This window comes from Lepidochelys olivacea (genome assembly GCF_965140295.1).
Source record: "Lepidochelys olivacea isolate rLepOli2 genome assembly, chromosome: 16".
Taxonomy (NCBI): Eukaryota; Metazoa; Chordata; order Testudines; family Cheloniidae; genus Lepidochelys; species Lepidochelys olivacea.
The window spans coordinates 5,035,109-5,045,644 of NC_140426.1; the positions used below are offsets into that span (position 1 = coordinate 5,035,109).

General features: G+C 51.8%; 1 protein-coding gene across 2 annotated transcripts in view; it reads left to right on the top strand.

Annotated features, from left to right (window-relative positions):
• TRAF2 (TNF receptor associated factor 2) overlaps positions 1-9,618 on the top strand; it is a 46,590-nt gene extending 36,972 nt beyond the window's left edge. For both annotated transcript variants that reach the window (XM_084650356.1, XM_084650357.1), the window contains one exon: positions 1,068-9,618. In XM_084650356.1, the coding sequence (XP_084506482.1) occupies positions 1,068-1,286 (219 nt within the window). In that variant the 3' untranslated portion in view covers positions 1,287-9,618. The remainder of the gene's footprint in view (positions 1-1,067) is intronic.
• The last annotated feature ends 918 nt before the right edge of the window (positions 9,619-10,536 follow it).

Sequence of the window (10,536 nt, forward strand, 5' to 3'; positions counted from 1 at the left end):
CCAGAGAGCTGGCACTCCAGCAAGCAGAGGCAGAGAATGCAATCGTTGACACTAGGCCAGAGGTTCTCAAACTTTATTGCACCACAACCCCCTTCTGACAACAAAAATTACTATATGACCCCAGGAGGGGAGACCCAAGCCCTGCCACCCTGAGAGGTGGGAGGTGGGGCTGTAACCTGAGGCCCACTGTCCAGGGCTGAAGCCCTCGGGCTTCGGCTTTGACCCGAGGTGGTGGGGCTCAGGCTTCAGTTTCCACCCCAGAACCCAGCAAGTCTAAGCCAGCCCTGGCGACTCCATTAAAATGGGGTCCCGACCCACAGTTTGAGGATTACTGCCTTTGGGGGAGCTCTTCAATGCAGGCTCCTGTCATGATGAAAGCCCAGAGTACTACAAGAGAGGCCCAGAGGAGAGGGGAAGGGGAAGAGGGACAAAGATACAGTCAGGAGTGGGATGTGTTTGGAGAATGAGCAGAACTTTCATAGTAACCACGTTCTGTGTTCTCCGATATTTAGGGACCCTGAATTGTGCTCCCTTAATCTGAACTGTCATCTTTATTTTCTAAATTAAATTTCTAAACCTTGGCAGTTGTGAAGAAAACTTTAAAAATAAGAACCAGGTATAAACTGATGCGGTGCTTGAAACGACCCATTGGAGCAGTGTGATGTGCCTTGCTTATCTCAAAGGGACATGCATGCGATGGGACAGGATCAAATTGAATATCAAAATCTGCAGCTGCTGGCTACCCGGGCTGCTGCGCAGACTTCATTTTCGGATTGAATTTAGCAAAGTCCCTAGTTGTCAGTCCCTCTGAACCAAGTGTAGAATTTCCCTTGTGGCACAGCAGAGACTGGGAGAAAGCAGGGAGCCTTCTTGCAGGGTGTAGATCTTGCTGGGGCTTGGAATTGAGCCTGAACGCAGGTATTACCCCAGCTTGCCGCTACATGAATGCGTAAGGTTGTGTGTGTGTCTGCAGCTTTCCAAAGGTTAAAATGAATGGGAGTCACAGACAGGGGGCTGCATGTTTGCTATATTGCTTCATGCTCTTTCTCTTTTGTATTCACCTCTAGGTGACCCTGATGCTGCTGGATCAGAATAACCGGGAGCACATTATCGACGCTTTCCGACCCGATGTGACGTCGTCGTCCTTCCAGCGACCCGTCACCGAGATGAACGTTGCCAGTGGCTGCCCACTCTTCTGCCCAGTCTCCAAGATGGAGGCCAAGAACTCTTACGTGCGTGACGACGCCATCTTTATTAAAGCCATCGTAGATCTCACAGGCCTCTAAAGCCTCCTCCCCACCAGGAGCACTGAGCACAGTGCTAGCCGACCAGGGCTCGCCCTGTGCTGTACCCTCAGCATGCCCCAAAGCAGGGGCAAAGTCCAGACCTGGCCCCGTCCCTGAAGGGACCTGCTCCGCTGAGTGGAAATGCAGTGTCTGATGGGAACCCTCCCTTGGTGTCAAAACACCAGCTGCTGTAGTGCAGATCTTCCTTGAGAAGAGGCTTGTGTTGAAGTTAGTTTGAGTTTGATCCATGATCAATGGGGACTGGATGATCCCCTGCAGGAATCAGCTACCAGGGCTCCCTGCACCCAGATTTCAAGCTAAAACGAAGGCAGCTCTTATGTACTTGTTTAATGCACAACTCCTACAATGGAACAGGCATTCAGCTTGCCCAGAGCATCACTGCACATCTCCCTTTGGCCAGGCCCTCTCATTCTCCTAGGAGAGCTCCGTGTTAGAGGGAGCTGGTTTCTCTCTGGTGTTTTTGCTTAAAGGTTCTGTAATTCTGTGTTGCTGGTTGGTTTGATCTTTGACATGAGGGTGTGAGGGAAGACGTGGCCTAGGAGCAGGCAGAGGAGGTATGTGGGCTTGGCACGGCAGAGATAGCTGTTAGCTCTCCGGGAGAGGGAAGCCGTTTAGCAGAGTCTCACTGGCCTCTCTTTGGCAGACATAGCTGCAGAGGCACTTTGAGTGGGGCCATATGTCGGTAGGGCAAGAGGAAGCTGTTCCCAGTGTCCATGTCAGAGACCCAAACCCCTGCCTGGGTTTTATCTGTAAGTGATCTGATGGGAGGGGAAGTGTAGAGTGAGGGAGGACAGCACCTGCGGAATATTTTCCTCCTTTCTTTCAGTGTAGGTGTCCTATAGAACCTACTGCTCTGGTGCTCCAGGTGCCTTTGGCATAGCTTGTGTTTTTAACGACCAAACAGATGAGTCTTGTAACTCTCTGGAGCGGCTCTTGACCAGTCAGAGAGGTGCCTTGGAATCTAATTTGTTGCCTGTTAATGGTTAACGCCGGGAGCTGGGCTTAGGGCAGGACAGCCTTGGTACCCCGTGTGTGAGCTGGTTAGCACCCCCTCAGCTAAACCCTCATTCCTGGGGTGAGCTCATTAGCTCCTTTCCCCACCACTCTCATCCTGGCTCTTAGCGCATCTCTCCATTTGCCTTTGCAGGCAGGCCCCTTCTGGTGTTCCCTCTCCTGGAGTCGTTGGTCCCCCACCGAGTGTCCTCCCCCAGGCGGCAGGAGATCTTGAATGTGAACTCTTGGGCTCTTCACTCTGTCAAGGGGGGTTAGTTGTTTACAAGGCTGGGGGACTAACAGCCACTGCAGCCCTGATTGCTGTGTGTAGCTTTTCAGTAGCACTGACTGGTGGCTTCCTTCGCGGTCACGCTCTCCAGAGCAGCCTGGCCAGCTCAGTGTGCTCTCTCCAGCCAGCCAGTCTGCAACTGCTTGGTTAGAAACTGTCTTAGGGCTTTCCCTGTGTACTCTTCCCTCCCTGAGTTCCTTGCACTGTGGCCCCAGTTGTTTTTCTATTTCGTGGAGAATGGGTCCCCCTCAGTGTGTTGCCATTGTGGCTAATTGGCCCCTCAGAGTTACTCTGTGGTGGTCACCTGTAACTCCAGAGTGGCCATTAGTCACTTCAGAGCCTTATTTGTGGTTTTCTGTCTCCTCTCCCCATGGGTCCTGTTTTCTCCCACCAATACAAACCTTCAGGTTCTCTTTGGCCAAAGCACCCAGCTAGCTGTTTTTTGAACCATCCTTCAGGTGTTGTCCCAGCCCTGTCCAACCCTTCCCCTGCTCTTCTGGCCTGGAGGACAGGCAAAGAGGCTGGCCTTGCTGCCCATGTCAGAGGTGCTCCCGGTGGTTGGCTGGAGCCCCCAGAGAGCAACAGCCCCACTTCCAGTTAGCATCAGTGATCCGCTGCCTGTGTGCAGGGGAAGGAATTCTCTGTGGAACGATCACCAGTTAGCAAATGCAAGGGAATCCAGGGTTGTGAGATTGTGGCCCTCTCCGTGGAGGAAGGCCATAGCCCCACTGATGTGTCCTCTAAAGAGAGAAATTGTGTGTTCCCCACTTGGTCTACAGAGCTGAGACACTTCTGCCTTCACGCTGTCCTAGCTTGGACCAGTGACAGGCTGTCTCACTGTAGGCCACCACTCAAGCGTAGGCAGCTGCCTGCTTCGGTCCACTTGGCCCCATACGCCTCCCAGCCCTTCCTGACACCTCAGCTGAGGTCAGAAATCAGTCAGTGGAGATGAGTTTTGATTCTAGGCTAGGGTGACGGGAAGCTTCTGCCAGGACTAAAGGGGTGCATATTGGCTCGTGCCCACAGAGAAGTAAGCCAGCAGGGGTCTCCAGCACTGCACTGCTCCCCAGCTGAGAGGCCACTATTATTGAGCCGTTATTTACACATCTCTCATTTCTGGGCCAGGAGCAGTGGCTGGTTCTCTAGGGATGGGGGCAGGGGAAGGATTATCTGTATGCAGAACTCCCCATCCAAAGAGGTGCCAATTCCATGATCTCCAGCTGCCAATAAACAGATGTAAAACAGCCGCTCCATGGGAGTCAAAGGGAATTAAATCAGCTCAGTTTAAAGACCAACTTCTAGATACTGGAGGGTCACTGGAGCAGGCTGGGGTCTGAGTGCCTGCACTGCCCCAGGCTTCCAGTCTGTACAGTACTCCACAGCAAGCTGTCTGGGTCTCTCTGCTCTCCCAGCCCTGCATTGACTCCAGCCACTGTTCCCTGCCCTGAGGCAGTGCTGCTGCATGCCCAGTGGCAACAGGCCTGGGGGCTGTTCAGTTTCAGAACACTGCCCAGATGGGGCCCAACCCCTCAGGAACTAGCTGTTTCTCCAGCCTGTTCCCCTTTATGCCAGGAGCCTGTTTTCTGTTACGTGCACTCTCCAAATCCCCCTTGCAGTGACTCTCCTGAGCCTTTGGGCACTTGCTAAGAGTGCTTTCCCTACCTGAGGAGGCTGGAGACCACACATTCCTGTAGACTGAGCAGCTGATTGGCTGTTCGCAGGGGCCAGCCTGACTCTTTGTACTACCGTCCTCCAGCCCTGGGAGGGTCCACTGACAAGGCCATGGCAGAGTTAAACTGCTGCAGCAGAAGGTAGTGGGAGGTGAGCTCTCCCCTGCTTTGGGAAGTATTAGCTTTGTCTTCAGTGGCCGGGGCCTGCTTTTTGAGAAACATCAGTGTCACTGCTGGGCTTGTCCCTCCACAGCAAGCTCTGGGGATTTAGAGTACAGCTGCCTTTGGGGGGTTGAGCAGTCAGGCAGTAAGGGGACAAGTGGAGATTTCTGGCCTAAAGCCCTAGCAGGGACCCCGAGGTTTGAAAGGCGTCTCTGGCACATACTGTATATTGGCATCTGCTGTGGGTTCTGTCCAAGATTCAGTCTGGTGGCTGGGGTGGAACCCAAAGCCAGCTCTATATAGGGCTTGTGGCAGGAGAGACCAAGGTGCTGTGCTGGAGCTCTCTGGCTCTCCCTCCCTGTGGAGAGGTGTTGGGATGAGTTTTTTGCCAAGGTTCAAAGCCTCCCTAGGATGGCTGGGACTGGCACTGCAGAAACAGCCCTGTTCCACATCGTGCTGGGGACTTCACAGACACGTGCTGGGCCCCTGCCCCCAGGAGCTGCTATCCTAAACAGTGAGGGGAGAGGACTCCAAAGAGAGCAGCATCCAGACTCCCCTGCTGTGCAGCAAATGGCTGCTGCTGTGCTTGTTAGACCACATTTTGTGCAAAGTGTGGTGGCTCCAGCAAGCGATTGCGCCCTGCTGCACAGGCCTGGATGCTGTTAGTGGCCCCGTTGATCCCTGTGTGACACATGAGGTGTTGGGGGATGCTTGCGCTGTCACTGCTGCACCTTCCCTCCTAGTATAAATTCACCCAAAAGCCTGCTCTGGCTTCCTGCTAGAGCCCCAGTGCTCCCATGCTGGAGAAGACCCCCTGGTTCCATCCAGGCTGTAATATTGACCAGAGGAGCCCGGCTCTGGCACAGAAGGAACCACCTGTTATATCCATCTCCTGGAAGAGGGTCCTATTGCATGAGCAAGCCTGTTCCAGCTGAGGGCACAGTTGGGCTGCTGCCTGTTTAAGCACGGCAGAGTGGAGGGGGAGAGAAGGGGTCCTAGTTTCTGAGGAAGTCACTTGAAAGATTTCCTGCTTTTCATGTTGTTCTCTAGAGGGCTGAGAGTCCCACCCCATCGCTTACCAGCTGTGCTAAGGTTGATGGCTTTTCCATGCAGGACTGCCTACCCTCCCCCCACCCCCCAATTATTTCAGCTTACTGCCTCCCTTCAATTACTGTCAGTGGAATTGATTGGCTTCCCCCTGCTGGTGGCTATGATGCATTCAGCTGCAGCAAGGTCTGTGTCCACAAAATTCCAGAGTGCTTGAGAAGCTAAATGGCACCTGTGCCATGCAGCACCCACTTTGTGAAAAGGTGGGGGCTGGAAAGCCAATGGAGGCATAGCTGTTCCCTCCCCAGTGCTGCTGTTCAGAGGATGTAAAGTACGCATGGACGAGGCAGGCGGAAGGTAGCTGAGACTTGTACTGAAGCTCCTGCCGTGGTGCTGTTTTGTGCATGGATGCACTGAGAATTACCAGCTTGAAATGTGCTGTATGTGTATTTCACTGAGCCAGCTGTGGATACCTGCTTCTTAGCTGGGAAACAGACCAGTGATGGCCTGTGATCCTAGCCTCATACAACCTCCCCTCTGAGTCCAGTCAGTAATGGGATAGCTGTATCACAGCTCCAGCTGTCCATTTCACACAACTGCCTTGAAAGACACTAGCAAATCTGCCTGGCCAGCAGCATATCACCATATCGTCATAGAATATCAGGGTTGGAAGGGACCTCGGGAGGTCATCTAGTCCAACCCCCTGCTCAAAGCAGCACCAATCCCCAACTAAATCATCCCAGCCAGGGCTTTGTCAAGCCTGACCTTAAAAACTTCAAAGGAAGGAGATTCCACCGCCTCCCTAGGTAACGCATTCCAGTATTTCACCACCCTCCTAGTGAAAAAGTTTATCTTAATATCCAACCTAAACCTCCCCCACTGCAACTTGAGACCATTACTCCTTGTTCTGTCATCTGCTACCACTGAGAACAGTCTAGATCCATCCTCTTTGGAACCCCCTTTCAGGTAGTTGAAAGCAGCTATCAAATCCCTCCTCATTCTTCTCTTCCGCAGACTAAACAATCCCAGTTCCCTCAGCCTCTCCTCAGAAGTCATGTGTTCCAGTCCCCTAATCATTTTTGTTGCCCTTTGCTGGACGTTTTCCAATTTTTCCACATCCTTCTTGTAGTGTGGGGCCCAAAACTGGATACAGTACTCCAGATGAGATCTCACCAATGCCAAATAGAGGGGAATGATCACGTCCCTCGATCTGCTGGCAATGCTCCTACTTATACATCCCAAAATGCCATTGGCCTTCTTGGCAACAACGGCATGCAGTTGACTCATATCCAGCTTCTCGTCTACTGTAACCCCTAGGTCCTTTTCTGCAGAACTGCTGCCGAGCCATTCGGTCCCTAGTCTGTAGTGGTGCATGGGATTCTTCCGTCCTAAGTGCAGGACTCTGCACTTGTCCTTGTTGAACCTCCTCAGATTTCTTTTGCCCCAATCCTCTAATTTGTCTAGGGCCCTCTGTATCCTATGCCTACCCTCCAGCGTATCTACCTCTCCTCCCAGTTTAGTGTCATCTACAAACTTGCTGAGGGTGCAATCCACACCATCCTCCAGATCATTAATGAAGATATTGAACAAAACCGGCCCTAGGACTGACCGTCCTTGGGTCGCTCCACTTGATACCGGCTGCCAACTAGACATGGAGCCATTGATCACTACCTGTTGAGCCCAACAATCTAGCCAACTTTCTATCCACCGTGTAGTCTGTTCATCCAGCCCATACTTCTTGAACTTGCTGGCAAGAATACTGTGGGAGACCGCGTCAAAAGCTTTGCTAAAGTCAAGGAACAACACATCCACTGCTTTCCCCTCATCCGCAGAGCCAGTTATCTCATCATAGAAGGCAATTAGATTAGTCGGGCATGACTTTCCCTTGGTGAATCCATGCTGACTGTTCCTGATCACTTTCCTCTCCTCTAAGTGCTTCAGAATTGATTCCTTGAGGACCCGCTACATGATTTTTCCAGGGACTGAGTTCAGGCTGACTGGCCTGTAGTTCCCAGGATCCTCCTCCTTCCCTTTTTTAAAGATGGGCACTATAATAGCCTTTTTCCAGTCGTCCGGGACTTCCCCCGATTGCCATGAGTTTTCAAAGATAATGGCCAATGACTCTGCAATCACATCTGCCAACTCCTTTAGCACTCTCGGATGCAGCGCATCTGGGCCCATGGACTTGTGCTCGTCCAGCTTTTCTAAATAGTCCCGAACCACTTCTTTCTCCACAGAGGGCTGGTTACCTTCTCCCCATGCTGTGCTGCCCAGTGCAGGAGTCTGGGAACTGACCTTGTTTGTGAAGACAGAGGCAAAAAAAGCACTGAGTACATTAGCTTTTTCCACATCCTCTGTCACTAGGTTGCCTCCCTCATTCAGTAAGGGGCCCACACTTTCCTTGACTTTCTTCTTGTTAACATACCTGAAGAAACCCTTCTTGTTACTCTTAACATCTCTTGCTAGCTGCAACTCCAGGTGTGATTTGGCCTTCCTGATTTCACTCCTGCATCCCCGAGCAATATTTTTATACTCTTCCCTGGTCATTTGTCCAATCTTCCACTTCTTGTAAGCTTCTTTTTTGTGTTTAAGATCAGCAAGGATTTCACTGTTTAGCCAAGCTGGTCGCCTGCCATATTTACTATTCTTTCTACACATTGGGATGGTTTGTCCCTGTAACCTCAATAGGGATTCTTTAAAATACAGCCAGCTCTCCTGGACTCCTTTCCCCCTCATGTTATTCTCCCAGGGGATCCTGCCCATCAGTTCTCTGAGGGAGTCAGTGTCTGCTTTTCTGAAGTCTAGGGTCCGTATTCTGCTGCTCTACTTTCTTCCTTGTGTCAGGATCCTGAACTCGACCATCTCATGGTCACTACCTCCCAGGTTCCCATCCACTTTTGCTTCCCCTACTAATTCTTCCCAGATTGTGAGCAGCAGGTCAAGAAGAGCTCTGCCTCTAGTTGGTTCCTCCAGCACTAGCACCAGGAAATTGTCCCCTACATTTTCCAAAAACTTCCTGGATTGTCTGTGCACCGCTGTATTGCTCTCCCAGCAGATATCAGGGTGATTGAAGTCTCCCATGACAACCAGGGCATGTGATCTACTAACTTCCGTGAGTTGCCGGAAGAAAGCCTCATCCACCTCATTCCCCCTGGTCCGGTGGTCTATAGCAGACTCCCACCACGACATCACCCTTGTTGCTCATGGTTCTAAACTTAATCCAGGAGTCTTTTGCTAAGCCATGCAGGGGAGGATTCTTGTAAAATTCAAGCCTCTTTACCCACAAGCCTGTGAGGGAAAGAAACCTTAGGCTAGTACACCAGTCACGGGGGAGAGAAATCAGTGCTGAGGGCTTGTTGTGGTAGGGTTGCTCAGGAGCAAAAGTCAAAAGCAAACAAATCATACCCACAGTTAATCAAACAGAAGTGCAGTAGGCCAGGCTCCTGTGTGAGGAGCTCAGGGGCCGAGCTCTTGCAGCTCTGAAACCAGGCCACCTGCAGGCAGCCCGTGAGTGGCTGAGGGTAAGAGGAGGCGGCCTTATGATGAAGGAACAAGTTTGGTGAGAGGGGCTGTAAAAGTGTGGGTCCTCCTGTTTAGCTGCACTAGCACTATGTAGACAGAGCGGGAGCTCTCCGCCTGGAGATGCTAACACAGCTCTTTGCAGCGCACCCAAGGATGGGCACACTGCTTTCCAACAGCCAGCAGCAGTGTAAACAGCTAGCAGGAATGAGGCCTGGCTTTAAGGTTGCCCCACACTTCCATTTTTTACACAGCCATATACAGAAGTGGCTTCATTATCATAGCATTTCCTCACCCCCAGATGGGGTTTTACTTCTGCAGAGTGTCTCCTTTGAGGCATGACTGTGTTCAGAACTCAGTGTGGGTGTTTGGCACTTGTGGAAATGTCTTTAGTTTGATGTAGCTGATGAATCTTCCAGGGGCCTGAGCTGCTTGGTGATTGCGGTGTGCTAGCTTAGCCATACCAATATTTCCTCCATTAGCAGCTTTGCAACACCTTCTCTAGAACCAGCACTAGGCTCCAACCTTTCATGGATGTGTCCAAACAGCACAGGCTCTAAATGTGAAATGAAGTGTCCTCTGTGCTGTTGTATGAGTGAGACCATTAATAAAGTATTGTATCATAAGGGAAGGTTGGACAGTAATGGGACAACATGCAGCACCATCAAGAATGGGAACTAGAAACCGTTCCTGTGAAACTGATGGGCTGGAGGCTTTGAAAGCGGGACCCCTTGTGTGCCATGGCCTCCTTCCCTTCCCTTCCCTTTGCTAAAGAACAGGACAAATAACCCTCCCCCCCACCCCCTTACTGTGGTAGCATATACTGGGTCCTGGAGGTGCCGAGAGCTGTTCAGATGCAGGCCCTACCCTGGCAAGTTTACTTTGCAACATGTGCATGTGGGACTGGGAAGAAAGGGGCTTACCTGCCTAAAGCCCCACCAGTCTGTAAACTTTTGTTCAAAAGAAAAAACCTGCCCCTGTGAGTCATGGCTCATTGGCACTGCCCCAGCAGCCACTCATGGCCTATGTGAAATACATGTATTGCCCCATTTCAGGGAAGGGAAAACAGGCAGCCATCACCATCATGGGGCTGTGGCAAGAACACAGCTCAGACTCCCAGCGCCTCAGCATACTACTTTCAGCTCCCACAACCGTGCTCATTTCTCCAGCCCTCCACACATCACCCCCCAGCCTAACATTGGCCACTGACACCAAGCTCCACCCATGGTACCTAAATCCCCATTTGGGCTCCACAGCCATCTATGAAACTCCCACAAAAAGCTGTAGAAGCTTAAACTCACTCAGTGCTTAAAGTTGCTAGGTTGGGGCCTGGGCCCTGTTGGCTTTCTCTAGGCAGCCAGATGCCTAGCTGCCGCCTAAGCCCCACAGCCCAGGGTAAATGGCATGCTGAGGGGCTTGGCTACGTGAACAGCAGCAGCAATCATGGCCCACTTTAACCATTCAGGCCCTGGTTAGGACACAGCTGGGATATGGGAGACCCCGGTTCAGCTCCCTGCCTACTGTGCTGGTCTAAGGTGGGCCTCTCTCT